The sequence below is a fragment of the Lytechinus pictus genome, chromosome 16, assembly GCF_037042905.1.
Source record: "Lytechinus pictus isolate F3 Inbred chromosome 16, Lp3.0, whole genome shotgun sequence".
Classification (NCBI taxonomy): Eukaryota; Metazoa; Echinodermata; class Echinoidea; order Temnopleuroida; family Toxopneustidae; genus Lytechinus; species Lytechinus pictus.
The window spans coordinates 5,830,805-5,853,187 of NC_087260.1; the positions used below are offsets into that span (position 1 = coordinate 5,830,805).

General features: G+C 36.8%; 1 protein-coding gene across 1 annotated transcript; it reads right to left on the minus strand.

Annotated features, from left to right (window-relative positions):
• Positions 1-253: 253 nt before the first annotated feature.
• Positions 254-17,187, minus strand: LOC129279328 (DCN1-like protein 2). The gene is made up of 7 exons (XM_064111637.1): positions 17,049-17,187; positions 16,721-16,934; positions 11,971-12,139; positions 9,983-10,113; positions 8,824-8,906; positions 7,487-7,583; positions 254-6,331 (listed from the first exon to the last, which is right to left on the minus strand). Exons 1-7 carry the CDS (start codon positions 17,049-17,051, stop codon positions 6,255-6,257), a joined length of 774 nt encoding a protein of 257 aa, XP_063967707.1. The 5' UTR covers positions 17,052-17,187; the 3' UTR covers positions 254-6,254.
• Positions 17,188-22,383: the final 5,196 nt, after the last annotated feature.

Here is a 22,383-nt window from a genome sequence, read left to right on the forward strand (position 1 = left end):
TTGATCAAATTTTCAGCATTTTGCTCTGAATTTTACTCTATTGATTGAAATAGAAATATCTTCAGCCTGGAGCATCCCTTTACGGGTATGGTTTCAGATTTTGAGGTCAAACAACCCTTCTCTTTTCAAATCCGAAACCCCCCCCCCCCCCCAACTATTAAAGACCATACCCCTTCCTTATCTTTTAAATTCCTTTAAACTTGAATTTCAATGGACAAGACACAAAATCAACACAAAAGACACATGGGGCATGTATGATATTAATGTAGAAATCATTCTTTTATCATTTATACACACTATACCATTTTAATTTATATGTTCATCACCAAAATCAACATATGTCTACAAATATAGAATGGATCCAAGGAACATGTATCTCTCTCTCTCTCGCTCTTGAGCTCATAATATTTTCCTTCCTAATATTTCTACACTACAAATATCTAAAAGATAAAATCCTCATTTCCCAGCTCTGGGGGTGTTTCTCAAAGATTTAAGGGCGACTAAAAGTCACAAGTACCGAACTGGCCGTGTCATGCTCAGGAATTAGGCATTATAACAATAGTAATAGTTACATTTATAAAGTGCTTAATACTTTGTGTTTTCAAGTGCTTCACATTGTAATTCCTATTTCCTCAGTCATCAGATCCTTGCAAACCCGCACACAATGTATGCACTTTCTCCACTCCCTAGGGAGCATTCCAACAAGAGTTCCAAGACTCAATACTAGGCATACTATATACGCTTTTGCACTCTACCAGGTACCCATTTAACACCTGGGTGGAGAGTGGCTAAGTGTGATTTAACGCCTTGCCAAAGGATGCTAGGTTGTGGTGAGATTCAATCACATGACCCTCTGACTACAAGGCGAGAGTCATAACCGCTGCACCACGGCGCTTCCACACGACGCTATAGCATATCATTCAACGAGACTGCACGTTGCATATCATGTGTACGCTGGTATGTACCCATGACTTTAAGTCACACTAACATCTTTGTGAAACCACACCCTGGACCCTGTAACATAAAAAGATGCAATCAATCTTTACCATTAATCATAACATGGTTTGCCATAGACTTTACACTGTCACAATCGATTGCATTTTTCTGTTACAAAGCCCAGTTACGTAAAAATTCAAAACTCCTCGTTTGCAAGGAGGGAGTTCAGACTGCAGCAGAAATAGGATGATGATGATGATAATATATAATTAACAAGCTTGGGGAATCCCCCATACTTTTTGTTTACTATACATTTGTACAATACAACCTATAACTTGTTTAAGATTGACACATCTCTCCTCCTAAGCAAGCGTCGGTTTTAACCACTTAAATGAAAATTAATCAAGTTACGCTGAAGAGGCTATTTTCTTTTGGCATCCTGGATGCATGATGTCAACATAAATACACATATCACACATCCCTATGACAAACTTTTAATCTGATCAAATCAAAGAAAAATACATAACATTGTGACCCCCATAGATCCAAGTACTTGTTACAGGAAATTGATGATTGAACTCTAAAATGCATGAATAGAAGCAAGACTTATTACTCCTACCTTAAAGGTCCTTTACCAAAGTTTAAGGCAGATTATCATGTGTTTTCATGGAGAGTTGGACGCTAATATTGATATGAATCATTGAGCGTAGAATAAGATTTTATGGCCAGCAGACATTATGTAATGCCGCTTGAAATTGCCTTATGGTGAAGTCATTATCTCACTTCCTGTGGCTCGACAAGCTGCCCGAAGCTAAGCAGGCATTGATAAAGAATTTTTTCGCTGGTACACTGGGTTTGCTCCCCTAATAGATGTCTCTCTTACAGGCATAATGCTCTTCACAAAGTCTGAGGTCAGCAAATAATAATCAGCTCCCCATAAAAGCCGACATCCATCTGACCTTAATCTAAGTGCAACCTCATAAAGTATCAAATAGAATGACAAAAAACCAATGTGATACCTTGCTGCCATTTTTCAGTAAGATATAATATAAATAATCAAAGGAACGAGCTGGTGCTTCTTAAATCCTTTTTCAGATGTAACTTACTAAAAACAAATGATGACAATGAATTGAATGCAATGAATATATGTTTAAATTACTAATTCTATCAAAGTGAGAGCAACAAGGGAGACATACGCAATATACCAAGCCCTATGTGTCAAAATACATGTACGTCAACACTTGATTTTAGGGGAGGGGGGGGCAGAGGGGTGATTGTGCCCTCCCCCATAATTTTTCATGTAGTTATGAAAAGACTAGGAGACAAGAGTAAGAAAAGAGAATAAAAAAGGAAAAAGTTTATCAAAAACAGCGGTCTGTGTATATAACTCTATCGTATCTGTATAACCGGTGTGTTGGCTCAGTTGGTGGAGCGTCCGTCTCACAACCGGGAGGTTGGGAGTTCAAGCCCCGGCCGCGACAGACCACAAGACGTACAAAGATGGGAAATGCTGCTACCCTGTTTGGTGCTCAACATTTAAGGGATAGAGCCTCGTTGATCTGGCGCTTCACAGTGGTTGCCGGGCTCACGATCAATTGGCCAAAATGAATTTTTGGAACATCTCTAAATTCTTAGATTTGTATTTCGAACAATAAAATGTGGATTTTTTTCCCAATTCAATTGAGTAAACTGTGACGTCCCCTTCAAGTGATCTTGCCCAAGCCCCCTCTACTACCCCTCCCCCCAAAAAATAAATCTCCTGACATCGCACCTGTCTGCACAGATGTACATTACATGTTGCTATGTCTCCCGAAGCTCTCGCAAGCCTTTAGGTTAAGAACAACAATAATGTGACAATGAATTATACAGACCATCATCAAAGGCTGACGTAACTGAAAATTACTGACATGAACAAAAAATATTGCATGAAGTATAAATAAAAAGTTAAAAAACATTAATCTTTTTTTAACAGAGTACAAAACCCTTCACATAGTTCACATTCAACATACATGTAAAGGCCACTGCACACCTTACAGCTGGTCTGCAACTCTATTTTGGGATAAAACATGGTGAAATTTGAGGCAAATTTTGAAACATGGAAAATCTAACTGTGAAATACATGTTCAAATCTCTGAATATGCTACCATCATTAGAAGAAAGGCAAATGGAATATCTAGTCATAATGACGTTATAGCAATCATACGATTGGCTATGATTTGAAACCAATTTGACCTTACTCCAAAATCAAGGCTTTTTGATCATTCAAAATTGTTATTAATTAGTATTCTTACATTGATTTGAACCTCAAGTAATCAGATACTTTTCATTCACGTTTTCAGAAAATAAAAACATGATTTAGACCAGTCGTAAGGTGTGTGGAGGCCTTTAAATGGTCCAATGTTCACAGAGACAAACGCAACGGGACAAATCAAGACCATTCAAAATAGATGAATATTACTAAATCAACCCACGTTAAATATAATTTGCTGAGAATTGAATTCATTAGATTGAAACCCGACAACGAATGATATTACAACGCACATGTACACATGCTTTCTCTCATTAAAGGACATTGGGTGATTTCAAGTTCAGTGTTGACCTATTGGTGTTGGTGTGAGGTCAATTTTTACACTAGTATAACACCAAACATAAAATAAAGATGGTCCTGAAAAGTCACTCACTAGTTTGTGAGATGTCAATAATGTGATCTGGATCAGTTTCACAAACTCATCATAGGTTTTGGAGCTAACGGAAGCAATCCAAATTCCAACACCAACACCGATGCTAACACCGGACTTGAAATCACCCATTGTAATCACAAAGCTAAGCTGTGCTGGTAGAATAATGAGAATACAGGATCTAAGAACTTGAGAAGAAGAGTATAAGTGACGAAGATCTGACAATTCACAAGAATGAACTACAAAAAACAGATCTTGCCATCACTGACACCAGCTTGGGATATAGGGAAGCTATTCTCATCCCAGTTTAAATCTGACTCAGTCCAATCTATAAGACTATTCGTATGTAGATATCTTTTCAAATTTTACTTATTTTTAATTACAAGAGGTATGTAACAGTAATTTGTAACACGTGCTTTGCATAATCAATGATCATCTGGTCTTAAACAATTGTTTGGACATTTTTTTGGAAGGTCGACTTGCGCAAGTTCACCTGTAGGGACATTTTCAAGCCACCTCCCCCACCCTCCACCCCCCCCCCCCCCCTCATATGCACACTGTCGATGACATTTACATTGAATCAATTACATTATGGAAGAACAGAAATATAATCATATAATGAATATTAAAATAATGCTAATTGGAAAATAAGTAAAGATAAAAATCAAGTATGATAAAGAAACAGAGAAGAGCATAGAAAGAAAAATAAGGAGTACAGATAGCTGAGATAACAGAGAAAAGATGAGAGAATGAGATGGAGAGAGCAAATGAGACAATGACACAATGAGTCAAATGAAAAAGAAAAAAAAAGAAAAAACTTGAAAATAGAATAATGGTTTATAAAGATAGTAAAGGGTGTGAAATATAGGAAGAGAGAAAATAGTGTCTAGTAAGAAGAAAATAAAATCATATGGAACAGAAATCTATACAAAATTCACTTTGCCATACAGCCGACAGGAAGGGACTCTGGTATCTGGCAGACTGTTGGATCATTTGGAAAAAAGCACACAGCTTAAATATTAAACTTACACGTACTAATAAATAAATTCTGATCCAAATATTCCAGCAGTCTTTGTATGAGGTGTGATTGATTCTGATTGATAACAAGTCAATGACAAATTCTAATTTTATAATATAATAATTAATATGCAAGGTTCCGTTGGAAGCGCATATAGACGGTAATGGTACGTGATATGCACTTTACAAGAACTTAATATTTTATTATCATTTTCTAGTACTTTAATTCCATACCAGAAAGATTAAATTTTGAAATAGTTTGAATAATATTGACTGGCATTGAGGGGAACACCAAATATATTGCCCGCAACAGAATTATATTGGCCCAAGAATTCAGACTAGGGCAATATAATTCTTTTAGGGCAGTATATTTGCTGCTCCCAGAAATGAGAGCCAGTCAATATCTTTACTATTATCCAAATCAGACATCTAGAGCAAAAGTCATGAAAATCAGAAAATGGAGATATTTCTTTCAAGAATAGGGTTCTGTTGTGTCATGTTTATATCAGGGGCTAGGCTCTGCACTCGATCCGTTATGACGTACTTGTAATTATAAGATCGCGTCATATCCAGCGTTGTCTTTATCAAATGTATATTGTTGAGGTGTGGATCATTATGAAGCGTATATATCTTTCTACCCATCCTTAAATGCCTGGATGTGAGACCATGGAAAATACAAAGGTATATTTTGCGTCGTCTCTGCATGCAATATGCGTACAGAGACCAAGCAATTACAAATAACATACCTATCCCTTCCCGATATTCACAAAATATAGGGCAATAAATGACCTGCTCAGATGTCTGACACGGGTAATAATGTTATCTTTGGAGGATGAGTGATCAATCAGGAATCATTACATGAACACCTGTTTGTAAGACAACACCCGAGTTCATAAAATAATTGCATCGGATGGATCGGTGGATCTAGCCAGGATTAGCACAAGACCAGTTCGGGGGCCATATTGTTTTTGGACAAACATTAGCCTCTCATAACTACTGTGTCTAATCCAGCTAGCCATGCGCCTCCATGGACTTCAGCATGGCAATGATGGCTCAATGTACAACGAATATACTAAAGACAGATGCTGATGCAAATTCATTAAATAATAATTGTCCTTTCCTTCAAAATCATCGGCCGCGTCAAAAGGACGAATTTCAGAAGCGTTAACGCCGACCACGGTGCAGGCTCGACATGAACAGGTCCATTAGAATAGCATGAAGTTAGAAGTTAGTTCTTTAACAGTTAACTAGTGACACACCATTAAACTCTCCCAATACTGTATATAAACATGATTTTTTTTTTGTCCTCTCTAGTAAACATCATGCAGCTTACGTTCACACTAGAAAAGTTCAAACACGGTTTAAAGCATGGTATACTTGCGATCTATATTATACACAAATCATGTAGAAAATCATCCAGGCGATACCCTACGCAGCAACCTCACACACAGTGTCCACGGCGCCTCTCCGCAGAGTTCACACGTCGTTGCGAAAGTCCCTTGTCGCGTGCAAGGCGTCGTCGCTCGTGCTTTTTGTCCGTCAGCGTGAAATTGGAGCGTGAAAATAACTGATGAAGACGCGATCGGCGGCGGCAGCAGGAAGGAGGAGAGATGTTTCACGATGTCACACTACCGTACTTTTACAGGGTATTGATGGTTTCACATGCTCTACAAATGCGTCTATTAGAACAGGCCAAGCACCTAGGATGAAGAAAGAATAAAAAAAACATAAGGAAGAATGTTGAAGACATATTTCATAAAATAGCCTTAAAAAAACGGACATACTGAAGCTTTTCGACATGCACTCATCGGAGTAAAGTCGCATGAATGAGTAAAGCGCTAGAGCAAAACAATATATAATGGAACCGTAACCAGACAATGGACGCTAAATGGCGAGCCGTGATTGGCTGTCAAGCAAACAAGTTACAGCCAAGTTACAAGTGACAGCCGATCACGGCTCGCCATTTAGCGGCCATTGCCTGGTTACGGTTCTATCATATATTGTTTTGCTCTAGCGCTTTAGTCATTCATGCGATTTTACTCCGATGAGTGCATATCGAAAAGCTTCAGTTTGTCTGTTTTTAAGGCTATTTTACGATTTTGCAGTACGAAGACATATTTGGCAGAACAGGGCTCCGTTGCATAAAATTTATTATTTGATCAAATCTTATGTTATTAAGGGAGCTGTCTTGACAAGACCTTTATGGGTTTATTTACAGCTATACCTAATTTCAATACTCTATACCGATATGTATGTACATACTATTGAACTGCTTTATTTCATCTTGAATTGCATGTTTTTATCCAATGTGTTGTAAAATGTTTTAATATTGGAATTGAATAAAGTTAATCTGAACCGAATTTGACCTGAACTGAGTTACCATTATGGTAACTTTGCCATCCAATGCGAACTTGAATGGAATCCCTGATTTTGATTGGCTGTTGATCAGTGTTACCATGGTAGTTACCATTGGATGGCAAAGTTACCATAATAGTAAACTTTTATGCAACAGGGCCCAGGTTGGTTAATATATTCCTGAACTTCTTGGATATTTGTGATTTTTGCCAGTATGCATGCAAATGAATGAAATACATATGTATACACTTCCTGTAAACATCTTACTGGTACGAGTTTCGGAGAGTCCTGTGAAACCAACATGTATACACGTATCATGTTAATGTACATGAAATTTGGCATGTCTGGCATGAACTGCACCAAGTCAATATTAAGGTTGTGCATTACATGTACATATCATGTCCATGTTGGCATTTAAGCATGACTCTAAGTCACACTCAACTCCTCGTGAAACACCCCTCAGGAGACATAAAGAGTAATTTTATCAATGTTAGGTTTACCTTCTTCATCGTAATTACTCATATCATCAGCAATCATATTACTGAAGTCAAGCAACAAGTTCCACGTATCCCTTGGTATCGACCTTTTGTGATGTTCCTATTCAAAAAAAAGAAATTAATAATCACATCATTATCAATTATTATTTCTTTTGGTGTAGCCCTATGTCTGGGACGTAAAAAGCGAGCTGAATCACTATGACCCGCAGGTCTTATCTTCCAATATTGGGAGAGTGCAAATGGGCAACTACATTAGGGTTTTTCCCCTACTCTCAAACGAATAGTGCAGTGGGTCAACATGCATAAGTGGTTACTCTCTTCTACAAGGGACCTCCATTTAACATCCTATCCTAGGAAAAATGTTTGGCACTAGTTCTGAGTTACTTTACTTGCGTCCGTGAACCAAGGGCAGAGCATATCAACCCACAACGCAGGATTCAGTCATCTGCCAAAAACAACTATATAAAACCATTCAAAAGTTTGTTAAACCGAATTATTTTGTGTTTTCTTTTACCAATCAAAAAATACAAACCTCAATATACATGTACTTCATCTTGGTGAAGAATTATGTCAAGTAAACGTAATGAACGGTTAGGGGAAGGGAAAAATTAATACATGGCTGCATGAGAGTCACTAGTGCAATCTACATGTACATGTAAATTACATTGTGGTAACATTTATCTTGTACCTTCCGCATTTATTCAAATTTCCTTAAACCAATTAAATATGTGTAACTAGTACCAGGAGTAATACCAGAGTACCATACGTAGAAATTCTATATTGAAAATTACAAGGAAATTTCATATCAGATAGCTTATCTCTGATATAAGTTACATTGTTCATATACATCAATTGTAATTAACTGCCAACTCCTGAAAACATGAATCATATCAGCTTCAGACGGAATTATATTTTTCAGCAATGTGAGGGCATTAATCAAATTTTCTCATATTTCTTTCTATTTTAAATGATAAAAAATATACACAATTTAAATATGAATGCTTTATCAGACTTTGTGTCCTCTACAAGGGCCCGGTTTCTAAGTTGCACTTGGCCAATCTGTAAAAGGATGAGAATTGTTGTTCGGATGTATGAAGCACACAAAGTGCAGTTAATATTATTATAATCATTATGTACATACCACTGTTTTTGTAAAATAAAATCAATGAAACATTAAAATGTCATTAGTTCTAATTTTACATCTGATTTTGACAAAGTGTTAACCTGTCCTAATTTTTTTTATTTTTCTGAGATTATTCAAATCAATTTTTTGATGGCTTTAGAGTTGAACCTTTTTTTTTTTAAATGGGCTAATTTCACAAAAGGTGAGTTATACTTACTGTGAGAAATTGCATCCATTCATCTAAGAATTTGAACCTTCCTTTTAGTAGAATAATCCAGTATGCAATTGCCATATCAAGATCTAGTTACAAACAGATACCAAAATGTAATTGAATTCAAAACTTTCTTGTGGATAAATCCTGGTTTCAAATAGCGGAATATACAAGCAATTTACAACAGGGGGACAAAAAACAAAGTACATAGAAAACATTACATAATTGACAATTCATGAATAAAATAACATCGTGCACCAGCGAATGCCTGAGGTTCACCTAAAAAATTGGAAAACCTATTGAGATGCTCTCCAAAATGGCTGATGCATACATGTACATGTATAACCATAATTTAACATATCGATTGCAGTCAAAATCTAAACTTTAAACCAACCCTCATTATAAAACATAAATACATTACAATCAATTACTAAATATCAGTGATTACTATCTACCCAATGAGAAACAAAAATTTACTGTGGTATAAATAAATAGACTGATATGGAACATATCAGGCAATTATTTTTGTTTTAATTTTCGGGGACTATGTTTTACAACCCACTGCCTTAAATCTGTAACATTCAATGAGCTTAATCATGCCAGTGAAAGGAAATATTCCAGGGACCTGTTGCAGAAGAGTCACTATTAGAGTAATTTTGTCATCCAGTGGTAACGACCATGGTAACAATGCTCATCAGCCAATCAAAATCAAGGATTCCATGAAAGTTACCATCATAGTAACTTTTATGCAATGGGGCCAAGGGCTCTTTTTTTTTTTTCTAGGGGTCTTTTGAATATTTTGGGGGCAAAATTGCCCCTAGCCCTTGTAATCTTCCCCCCCCCCCCCCGGAGCATATTCCATTATGTCTCTTAATACGTTACCCCCATGATTGTTCAAATGTGTATGTATTGTTATGTTATTTTAGAAGAAAAGGAAGGAATGTAAATGACAAAAATAATGGAATGCAGGGAATAATTGTCCTGGTATCACATTGCAATTTGCTCCACATTTTTTATGACTGCAATACAAAATTTCCTTTATGTTGCAGATTTTTATGTACATGGGTCTAAACATTTACAGAACATAGTTGAAAGCTTTTCTCTAACAACCAGAAACGCTAATCTTAAAATAAGATAAATTAAATTATTCCCTGAAATGTCTTACCTAAACTCTTCTGGCCGGGATTCTTTGCAAAGTTAAATGTAAATTGATAGAAATCTTTGAACTTGGACGTGTCCCTGAGTTCATTTTCCAATGACGGTATTTTTAGTCTCAATGTCTGTATTGAGTCACACCTGAACAAAAGAAAACACAGTGTATATTATATGATATTTATAGTTAATTTCAACTGGGTCGTCAGGAGTGGTTTCAAAACCCAATATAACGAAAATTAAAAAGTTTAGTTATACAGTGCATTTAAGCAAAAAAAGTTACTTAAACAAAAATGCTATAAAATAAAAATAGTGTAATATCCTGACGGTGTTCTTTTAACATTTCTTATTCTATATTTAGCTTGTTGGTAAGTCTCTTTAAGCAAATGACAATATGAAAGTCAACAAAAGTTTCCGCTTGAATGAGCACCTATTACTTTTGTGAAAAATGACTTGAGCAAAAATTGGTTATATGGATAAAAGTGAACATACATGTAAATCATGAAGAGCACATTACACTTTTATAGCTATTTATTGATTTGATACCCCCCTAAACTGGGTTCCAAAAGAAACTTATCAAAGTTCACAAGCACACTACACAAATTCCACTCAGTCGAAATGAACAAAATTTTGAGACAGACTAGCTTCAATAATCTTTACTAAGCATAATAATTAAGAGATTGGTTTAATCACAAAGAGGCTGTAGCGCCTCAAATCAATTGGTTCCGGAATCCAAAGTCACAAAATGACAAAAGAAAGACCAATGAAAATGAGATGGAGATGGGATTAAACAAACTTACCATTTTTATAAAGTTCACAGTATGACCATCGGCATGTTTAATCGATTGCCTCAGTAACTAAGAAGTTACATGAAGATAAAATTAACATTTTAAACCAACCTTACATGTATGACGTAACATACATACAGTACTGTATGTAAGCATAATGCATGAATGGACTCATAGCAGTCGAGCAAGGAATGACCATTTGGTTTAATCCCATCTCATTTTCATTGGTCTTTCTTTTGTCATTTTGTGACTTTAGATTCCGGAACCAATTGATTTGAGGCGCTACAGCCTCTTTGTTATTAAACCAATCTCTTAATTATTGGCATGTGCTTAGTAAAGATTATTGAAGCTAGCCTGTGTCAAAATTTTGTTCATTTTGACTAAGTGGAATTTGTGTAGTGCGCTTGTGAAGTTTGATAAGTTTCTTGAAGAATGACTGGTGACCCTCTCTTAGGAAGTAAATCAACGCCTATGGAAATCAGGTGTGTATCACTTCAGGATCACCAGTCATTCTTAACATCGCTCGTAACTTACAAACAGCTTTGTGAAACATCCACCAGGTACCCATAACCCATTGGCCCACATTCTGAAGACGGGTTTAACTTAAACTTACAGGTTTAAAATTGTGGTTTGGTATGGACAGCCAATTGTTACATAAATCACTCACAGTAGAGATATAATATTTCAGCTCATTTGGCTCTAAAATCATTCATAATTGTCTAGGAAGTATAAATAGATGATCGTCTTCACCATCGATGAATCAGGAAAGAGCACAGTAAACATTAGAAACATACAACTTAATAAAAATTTTGACACTTTTTGCTTCCCATAATTTTAGCAGAGAGTTAGACCGTGGTCTAAGTTTAACCCGACTTCAGAATACGGGCCATTGAGTGTAACACAAAGTGATAAACTTCTTGCAAGAGAAAAATTTACAACATGGCCAAGAATTTTAACCCAACCACAACAGTACAAAAACACTTCCAGATTCAAAACATGAAAGGGTCCCATGACATATGCTCCAGCGACAATTGCTTCGCTCTAAACTCCATGCACTAATCGAATGACCAACTTCACCACCGGGTTTTACACTATACACCCTACCCTAAACCTAACATAAAACCCTATTGCAACCCTAACCCTACATCTTGGATGAAATAAAGCTTGGAGCAATTGTGGCAGGAGCAAATGCCGTGTCACCCAAGAAACTCACCCTAACTCTGTCATGCCGTCGATGAATTCTTTATGCGTGAATTCACACTGGGTGGCGGCTTTGAATTTCCATGCAATGATGAGGACAGGTCTACTGGCAGGGTCTAGGTTCAAATCCTCACAAAACCTAGAAATTCCTTCAGCTAGGATCTTTTCGTCCACCTGGGGGTCTGCACAGTTATCATTAAAAAAAATCAAACAGAAGAATGTAAATGTACTACTGTAAAAAAATGAATAGAATAGAAATTATGATCCACAAGCTACCAAATGACTTGATTTCTTTATAAAAATCAATATGATTTCAGTAGCTTGTCACACAGGGTACAATGTCTCCTTTATTTAGCAGTTTTTCTTTATCTTGAATACAAGCAATCACGCATAAAGACATAAATGTACAACAAAATGAATGACCATTTCCATTGCAGTATATGGAGTCTTTTACTGAAATTCAACTCAAGTTAAAGGGATGGTGATAAAATTCACAAAGCAAAATGCTGAAAATTTGATCAAAATCGGATAACGAATAACAAAATTATTGAATTTTAAAGATTTGCATTATTCCGGTGAAACAGTTCTAGGCATGTCTGCATAAATAGATTGGCTGATGATGTCATATCCCCACTGGTTCTTTTGTATGAAATAATGAAACATTTATGATTTCATGTAATAATACACCAAAAAAATAAAGGAAAGTGGGGATGTGACATCATCAGCCCACCTAATGAATATTCATGACAACGTGCATATAACTGTTTTCACAAAATATTGACAAACTTTAAAATTCAATAACTGTTATTTTTTATCCGATTTTGATAACATTTTCAGCACTTTGCTCTGTAAATTTTACTCTATTTATTTAGATATAAATATTTTCAGCCCGGAACCATCCCTTTAATCATGAGAGTCTACACACTCTAGATTGGCAATGTGATGAAATGAAAGCAACAACAAAAAAACCCATTCAACTACATGTAGGAGTGGGCTATACATGGGTCAAAAATACTCTTCTTTTTTTGTCGATATGGCAACATTTCTATTTTATTCCTTTTTAACTACCTTTTCTCGAAATGAAATGACCTCCCCCCCCAAAAAAAAAAAAAAAATCACATTTTTGGCCACAACTTCTTTATTCATGTGGTGGTCTTTCCTCTGGTTTTGGTGTCTAATCATATATGGTTCTTGGGTGCAGGCAATTCGTTTTTCCTTAAATTAGTACCTGTACTTGTAAACCATTAATAGTAGAGTTAAAAGGTGATTTTACCTAAATTTACAAATTTTTAGACCATTTTTTTCAGCCAACAAGTAGGTTTCTTCATCTTGCTTTAGTTCCTCTAAATTGGGGTTTACAGAAAAAAACTGTTGCCACAGTAAAACCACAGATCACCCATTTATAGCCCACTCCTATTTCAACGTTCAAATTAACAACTTTGAACTTTTCATTAAAAAATTTGCAATTTAATTATTTTCCATGATACATGTATCCATAGAAAACAATAAATATACTTGTTGTACAGGTGTATGTCCAGACAAGTTGTTTGACCGGGCAAGATGCTGGGACTTAATACTTATTCATTAAATGACTTTAGAAAAATTACAAAACACACATATTTACAATCACTTTTGCTATCAAATGCACAAATTGATAGAAGTTAGAGCAAAAGATGATTTTTTTATCTGCTTAATGTCTGGAGATCTAGATTTGATTTTTTTCTCTCTTCAAAATATGAAAATAAAAGAAACAAGTGGAATGCCTCTGGCAGTCTTACACTCTCATCTGCATTACCCAATTCAATATGTAGCAGCAGTAGTGACATCAAAAATGTCTTTTTTTTCTTTTTTGGTCTGCGTAGCATTATGTTCACAAATGGGAATAGTAACTTTTTCATTGCATTGGTACAGCACTTATTAATATAAAGCACAAATAGCAGTCCAGTATCCAAGCTAGGAAGACAACATAAAAGATAAACCTGAAAAATTGACAGCAGAAAAAATTGTATTTTTCCAGAAGACATGGAATAAATGTATTTGGAAAACAACTACATTATTCACAAAAAAGCCATTCATAATTTCATATGGCGATAAAATATTAGGTTCATTGACCCTAAATGACCTTTGACCTTTATTTTGTGACCTTCATAAAACTCATGCAAAATGATTGTGCAATTCGTGTTCGCCATTTTGGATTCGGTGGTGAATTAATTATTATGTGTGGGGTACTGCGAACCGGCTTCAAATCACCGATTTTGAGACCTTTACAAGAAAGGGCAAGGAGTGAGTCTGTGTCTCATAGAAAGTTCAGTCAAAGTAGAGTACGCTTAATGTCTTTTTTTTAACATGACATGTTGCCTTTTTTACCAAAAAGTGAGTTTGTCACTGGTTTTTTGAGAGCGAGTATTTATCGCCCGATGGTTTGGGTAGGTGCAGTAGAGGGTAACGGAGGGTAGCGGAAAAAATAAACTTCAAAAGAAAAAAACACAGTGAATTACTTTGAATGTTGCGCAACTCCCACTTCCCTGGTTTAGAAATTAACTTTTTAGGCCTATCCGAACTTAAACATGATATGGCCATTGAGTCCCTGTACAAAGTTAGAAGTTAGAACTTTGGTGTCTGTACTTGGTGAGTACCGGGTACTGAGTGGAGCCAATTAAGTTCAGCGGAACAAAAAATATGACAGAGACCAAAGCTTTTTGGTCAAGGCCTACGCCTGAGGCTAGTCTCTACCAAACAACAATAACAAACACAATGGGTGATCAAGTGCGGTGTTGAAATCTCGTGTTGGTGTTGTGACAACACCAACACCAGCCACAACACCGTACTTGAAATCATGCTGGTGTTGGGATTGACCTCGTAAAATATGACGTATTTCTGGCAGTTCGTGTTGAGCGCTGGTGTTTAATGTCATCTGCTGAACCGTGCATTACAGCTGGTGTTGACGATCTATGTATAATTTGCCCATTCACCAACACCAACCCCCAGGGATTGGGAAAATTGTGATTTCAAGTTTGGTGTTAGTATTGGTGTTGATGAACTGTAGCTCACGAACAGGCGGCGGAAACGATAAAACATGCCCATAAAATTATCTTTTACAGTTAAGATGAGCGCAAATCATTATGAAACATAATAATTATGCTTTCTGATTCTTACTTACTTTATACTTAGTTTAATTGGATTTACTTGGATGTAGAGACATAAAGCTTGTAGCTTATTTGCCCCTCGTCACGTTGGATAGTCTCTGGTAGGGTAAAAACTTTAGTGGATGGTTTTTCCAGTGCCTCTCAATAGCTGATTTGAACATATTGACACTAGTAGTAGTAGATGTACAAACTGCTTCCTCGGGTATAGACAAAAAGCTTCGGTCTGTTATTTTGGTTGTTCCGCTGAACTCCGTTGGCTCCACTCACCAAATACAGAGACCGAAGTTCTAGCTCGATCTGTACAGGGACTCAATGGCCATATGTTTATGTATTAAGTTTGGATAAAACAGGGAAGTGAAGTTGCGCGACAGCCGAAGTAAGTCACTGTTTTTTCCCCGTTTTTGGTGCATTTCAGGCCAAAACAGAATAGTACTCTTTATTGTGGTACAGTTCTATTTATATATTTTTATGAAATAAAGACAAAACTTGACGAGCCCCGTCGGGGGGATTTCGCATTGGTGGCTGTGTACGAGGAGAAATTTAAAAAATAAAATAAAATGTTAAAAAAACTTGTCGAAACAGGCGGCTGCCAGCTATCTACCTCGGGTAAAGCATTCCAGTTTAATATACTCCTAATAGAAAATGCATTTTGCCTTACTTGCAATTATTCTTGCAGTGAAACCTTTGCACGTGTACTACGATAAGATTTTATTGCAATATTTTTTTTATTTCACTTTCTTCGTCGAGAATTTCTCGCATAAATTTGAGATGATCAGCAGCGCAGCGCAGAGGCGCCGGGCGTGACGTCATAGGCTATTGATCACGCAATCATGAATCAGTATCGCTCCTCTGAACTCAGCTCGGTGTTGGGGCTAGGTTCAGCAGCCTTTTCACGCTCTCATCAACACCAACACCGGTCCGTACTTGAATTTTGAAATCACCAAATGATAAAATTAAAATTAGGATTTTTTTTAGGAATATGAATGTGATCAGGTGATAATATGAATTATAGCCAGGCGGCTTCTTGAGAGTAAAAATCATTTACTAACGTAGGCTTACTCTAAACGAAGCCAGGCAGTCCTCCCCATTCATCTGCGTGTACCGCAAAAAACCCTGAAACTTTCGCCCCGAGATTTCTACTTTCCTTCTAAAAGATCTAGCTCTAAATCATGTAGGCCTAAATGGGATAAAACTTCATTTCCGACATTTCTACGCTCTCATTGTTATTTTTAAAACAAGAATTCATCAAAAAAATGAAAAAATATTGTGAAATGACGGAAGAGACTTGCCCGATGTTTACGCCGCCATCTTGTTTCTTATTGTACTTCCCCAACGTTACGGACGCGAGACAACGAGAGCGTAGAAATGTCGGAAATGAAGTTTTATCCCATTTACATGATTTAGAGCTAGGCTAGATCTTTTAGAAGGAAAGTAGAAATCTCGGGGGCGAAAGTTTCAGGGTTTTTTGCGGTACACGCAGATGAATGGGGAGGACTGCCTGGCTTCGTATGAGAGTAACCTTACGTTAGTACTAGTAGGCCCTAAATGATTTTTACTCTCTAGAAGCCGCCTGGCTAATGAATTATTGATTATGATCAGACATCAATTCATACTGACCTTTATATCTTTTATACAATTGTTCAAGCGTCTTTTTATCAACTGCTGCTTTGGGTTCCCTGTAGTACACATCAGGCTTCTGGAAATAGTTATCTGAAGCTACATCAAGCTTCCATTCATGTTGTTGTAAACAGTAAATTGCAGTCTTCTCACCCGTGTTTGTGAACGCAATGAACTGCCGAACCTTTTCTCTCTGCGACGACTTTAATTTATGCTGTAAAAGTGACAAAATACAAGTAATTCACATTAGACAACTGAAAATTGCGTTCATAATTCAATAGTATATTCATGCAAGTAACAAAGAAGCACCGAAAATACATCTGCTTACCATTTCGAAGAATTTTATTGACCATCAAGTTAACATTCCTTTTGATGAGGGTCTTGCGATCACGTAGTGTTTCTCATCCAGTGATTTTTTTTTTTTTTACAGCGGCTCCAAGACAGTTCGTCCTAGCATATATCGGCCCCTTATGTTAGGCACGGATCACTAGCTGGCAGAGCCCCCCCCCCCCCCCCTGGAAAAAATGAGAAAGGGGTGGAAAGAAAGCGGAAAGGAAATGAATGAAAATGAAGGGAGAAGAAAAGGGAGGAGAAGGAGAGAAAGTGAAATATAAGAGGGAGGAAGGGATCGAACGGCCTATTGCTTCAAAGGCAAAGAAAGAAATAGAAAAGTAATGGAGATGGGAACAAAAATGAACGGAAAAGGTGAGGGCCGGGGGGGGGGGAGAGAAAGGGAAGGGAGAGAGGGTAGGAGAAAAGAAAACGGGGGGAAAGGCTCCGCTGCATATTAGCTTAGGTCAATACACCAGTGGCGGCACAACTAGGGGGCACAGGGAATGACATGGGGGGCAAAGGCCAGTCATAAAATCGAGCGAGAATCGCGAGCTCGATTTTTTTTAAGTATAGGCCCTACTATAGAAGCTTAAAAGTGCCACCCAGATGTATCATCTCTTCGTGCTTCTCTTAGGGAAAAGGAGATGACGAGATTTCGGATCTCGTCATGTCTGCCTGTGGGAGAGATGATCAGATGACAAGATTTGATTTGATTTGATTTGATATATTGATTCCCCGGCGTTTCACAATAATTGTACATAATTATGATAAATATAACATAACAAGGTCGAAAATACTGCAAGACATAATAAAATATACATAATCTTAGATTTAAGGAACACAATTCAATAAATAAAGTCACCTTGATATTTGTATTTAAAAGTCTTGCCGAAAAAAGCAAAGCTTGTACAAAAGGCAATCCCCTAACTTAGTTTCTTTACAAAATTACAACAAAGAAATATTGGGTCGTAATGATATATAGAACTTTTGTTTAAAAATGAATTAATACAAAAAAATTATTGTGCAATTTACAAAAAAAGTAACTGATGGATCGTGTGAGAATTATTTTGTTTTATAATATTAGGGAGATCGAGAGGGGGAGGTGAGGGGAGAAGAGGGGAGGGACAGACAAGTGCAGTGTAGGCCTACATTACGTATGAAAGCGGGCAGCAGGAGCAGGTACTTTGGCTAATTGCAATTTTAAGAACAAAAAAAAGTAATAACAAATAATATACATGTATAATATGAGCGCATATATAATACACATATACACAAAAGCCGAGTATAATTAAATCAGTTATTCAGCTTGACCTGTTTGCAACGAGTATTGCAAAATTAACATTTTTTTCAGTTTGCGTTTAAAAATATTTATATTAGGGGATTCTTTAAAATCTTGAGGCAGAGAGTTCCAGTAGGCAGGCCCGGAAAAGACAAATGAATTCTTTGCAAATAAAGTTCTTGTTAAAGGAAGGTGATAATAGTGTCGGTGCCTTGTTGGGTAGCAGTGTTCGGATGCATTTTTACGGAACATATTTGAGAAAATGGCGGGGAAATCGTCCTTGCTTAATTTGAACATAAATTGAATAAGTTCGAAAAGATATATGTCCCCATATGTCACTTACTTTGAGAATGTTATACGCTCTATTTTGGTATTTTGTAGATTATGTAGTTTAATTTCGTTTTCCACCCGTCTCTTGTATATACGTTATGTTAATTAGTATTGAAACTCAGTGTTTAGGGAGTTGCCTTTTTTACAAGCTCTGCTTTTCTTGGCATGTCCCTCCGTTCAGATAATTTTATCTTCAATATTTGTTATGAAATGTTATAGAACTGTATGTATTATTTTGAGTATGTATTGTTTTGAACATAAATAAATAAATCAAATAAATAAATCAATGTTATTTTCAAAAAAATAAGATATCAGTATGTGATATAAAGTGTGTTTGAAAAATTATTCTTAGAGCTTTTTTCTGGAGAAGTAATATTCTATTTAGTTGTGTTTGTACTTGCACATCCCCAGGCAATTATACCGTAATTAATATATGGTAGAATAATGATAAGATCTTATAGATCTCGCCATGTCTACATCCCGTATGAGAGATGATCAGATGACAAGATCTTGGATTTCGTCATGTCTACATCTTATAGAAGAGATGATCAAAAATTTTGCATTTTATGGCCTGAAAGATTTATGTTACACTGTATACAAATAGTGACTACATGTAATATGTTGGGAGCTCAGCTGACTTGATATTTCTAAAATTTGAAGAATAAAATTTTTCAGTTTGGAGCACTTTACTGCTTGAATAACATGGGCGACTGAACAGAGGATTATTTTTTGTGTTTGGGGGGCACCAAATAGATGCCCCCCCCCCCCAATGAATAGTCCTCTCCCGATTCCTCTGCTCCGCTGCCCATGTTAATGTTATGACAGCATTTATTACTACATTTTTTCAGTTTACAAAATTTCTGGGGGGGGGGGCTTAAATTGCGGTACAGCACTATAGGCCCTATTGTCGAACTTCTTAAAATATTTTTATTTTTTTTGTCAGTAGAACGTGCTTAGTGGTCTATTCACAACGCCAATCAAAAACTCTGATTTTTTTTGTAGTGTGTTATAAGATGCAGACAATTATCTCCGGCCTTTAATTAATTGTAAAAGTAATCGTTGGAAAATTTAATTACGAAATACGCCTATATACACTTCTTTTCGCTTGACAAAGTCCGCGAGGGGGCGGGGACAGGTGGAAGGGGGAGTATCTAATCTCCGCCCTTCATGGATTAAATATATCCTTTGAAAATTATATAGTAAATGGTTCCTATATGCGCTTGTTCATTATGCTATTTAATAAATGATTATAAAACGCTTATAGACCTGAGGTGGGGGTATTAAGATTTAGTTTGGTTGGCTTGACTGGCGTACAGATGGGGGAAACGGCTTGGGGTCATGGTCACAAAAAAGGGAAAAGTGTGAAAATGATATCATTTTCTAATCATAATTTTTTATTGTCAAAATTTGTCACATAATTGGCTTTCGTATTAAAAGAAATTAACATTTTTGCTCACTCTCTTCGCTCGCAATATATTTTCTTTTTAAAAAATTAGGTCACGTAGGCCTACATCATGTTTGGCCGGGCCGGCCCCCCTCAATAATTATTAATTTGTTTTAGCTCATTATACGCTACTAGCTGTTGAACGAGAGCGTGCAGCTGAAGCATTAATGAAAACCCACGGGAGCACCCGGCTTGGGAGGGTTTGTTGCCCAACCAAGCACGGGGCCTTTACGATTAATGAGAACAGAAATCGCTTATGTGCATTTTCACGGTAACTGACGTTACACGGCACAATTTTACACACTTTTCATTGTGTGTATGATTATCTCTATTATAAAACAACAAATGATGGGAGTTTGCTAACAAGCAAACTCCCTTCATTTGTTGTTTATTATACAAACAATGAAAAGTGTGTAAAATTGTGCCATGTAACGTCAGTTACCGTGAAATGCATGCCCTTATGTGACGTGCTTAACTAACAAGTTAGATGGCCCTCGGCAAAATAATGAGTGGGGAGGCCGGGGTCTTGAAAACTGACGCCTAAAATGAGGGGCTTTAGTAACGGGGGCGGCGAGAAGGGGTTGGTCAGTTAATTAATAAAATCATCATAAGCTTATATGGACTTATTGGCAAGGTATGAAAAGGGGTGATGCATGGCTATACAGTAATACTGCCATTATACGTAAGTGCCCCCCCCCCCTCGGTTAAAAGTTTGAACATGTCATAAGGGGTTTTCGCCAAAAAGTGACCTAGAACGGCAGCTGGATCCCCGTATGCCTGCGAGAACCCCCCCCCCCGGCTCTCCGGGCCTGGGGCGAAAAGTTCACTTCGTATTTCGTACATGTTTTGTGAGATATGCATTATTATGCTTAAAATTTCAAAACATTGTGACTATTAAGAAGAAGCCTGAAATTATAGAAAATATACTGGAATAGGAACGATTCCTTCTCTTCTCCTGATCCATTTCTTCCCCTTGATATTTAGTAATATTATTTCCTCATTTTTGTATTAATTTTTTTTTTAAGTTTGAGTGTGATTCCTTCGCCAGTAGCGTAATGTACAAACAAAATTTGAGGGGGGGGGGGCTAGACATGGCGTATATGGAACAAAATGTAAAAAAAAAGACCCGTTAAAACAATATTTGATATGTTATCCTTTTCCCTGTCCCTTTCTTTTTTTCCTTTGCTTTTCTCCAACGCTTTGAAAATTTTGGCGGTCAGTGGCCCCAAGCCCCCTCCCCCCCCACTCCCCCAATATATATGCCAGTGTATACGTCTCCAACCCTCCAACCACCCTCTAGATAATATTATGTCCCTGTCTCCCTGAGTGAATCAGTGCAATAAAGCCTGTGACTGCCTTTGAAAAATGATATAGGCGAATCCAGGAGGGGCAGCTGCGACACCCCTATTGGCGGCGCAAAAAAAAAGAGAAAAAAGGGAAAGGAAAAAAGAAGGGAAAGGAGAGGGAAAAAGAAGAGGAACAATAAGATTATTTGATTTGTTAAGCATATATCCGTTCTCTTCGTGTATTCCTTAAAGTTCTATAAGTATCCATTGTGAGGTCTGATTATCAAAACCTTTTACCCTGCGTTGCGCGATATAGCATTTTGATTATAGTGAGATGTGTATACTTCTATATAAATTCTAAATAACTACTTAAAATTCCCTTTTCATGACTTTTTTAATCAAAATTTCGGCCCCCGATTCGCACTCGCATTGATTGATCAAAATTAATTAACCTGTGCTCAAAATGTCCAGAATTCACTTAGGCCTTAATTCGCGCTCTCATTAGACCAATATTATTAAATGAGATATTCTTTTTAATATCAACAATTTATTTACAGCCCGCCATAAGCAGAATAGGATATCATCATTTTCATATGATGATAAAATGTGCTATCCATATATCATCTTCAATCTTGTGTTCCTATATGGTGCTTAAATTGACACTTTTTTCCAAAAATCCGCTCGTGCTTCGCACTCGCATTATTGATTTAGGGAAGACACCGTTCCTTTTCATGATGAAAATATGTGTTTAGAATGCCAAATAAATCTACAAAAAAAAGAGAAAAGAGCCCCCGCACGCGCACGCATGACAAGCAGCTATTCCTTTATTTAAAACATTCTTAAATTATCCAGTTTCAAATCAGATAAAGTTTTCTGCTCGCGCTTCGCGCTCTCATATAAGACGCCAGCACCCAGTGTATTACAAAATATGAATAGAATGTCCCGTTTTTTAGATGTAAATCTCCAAATAAATTGTTTATTTAGGGCCTAC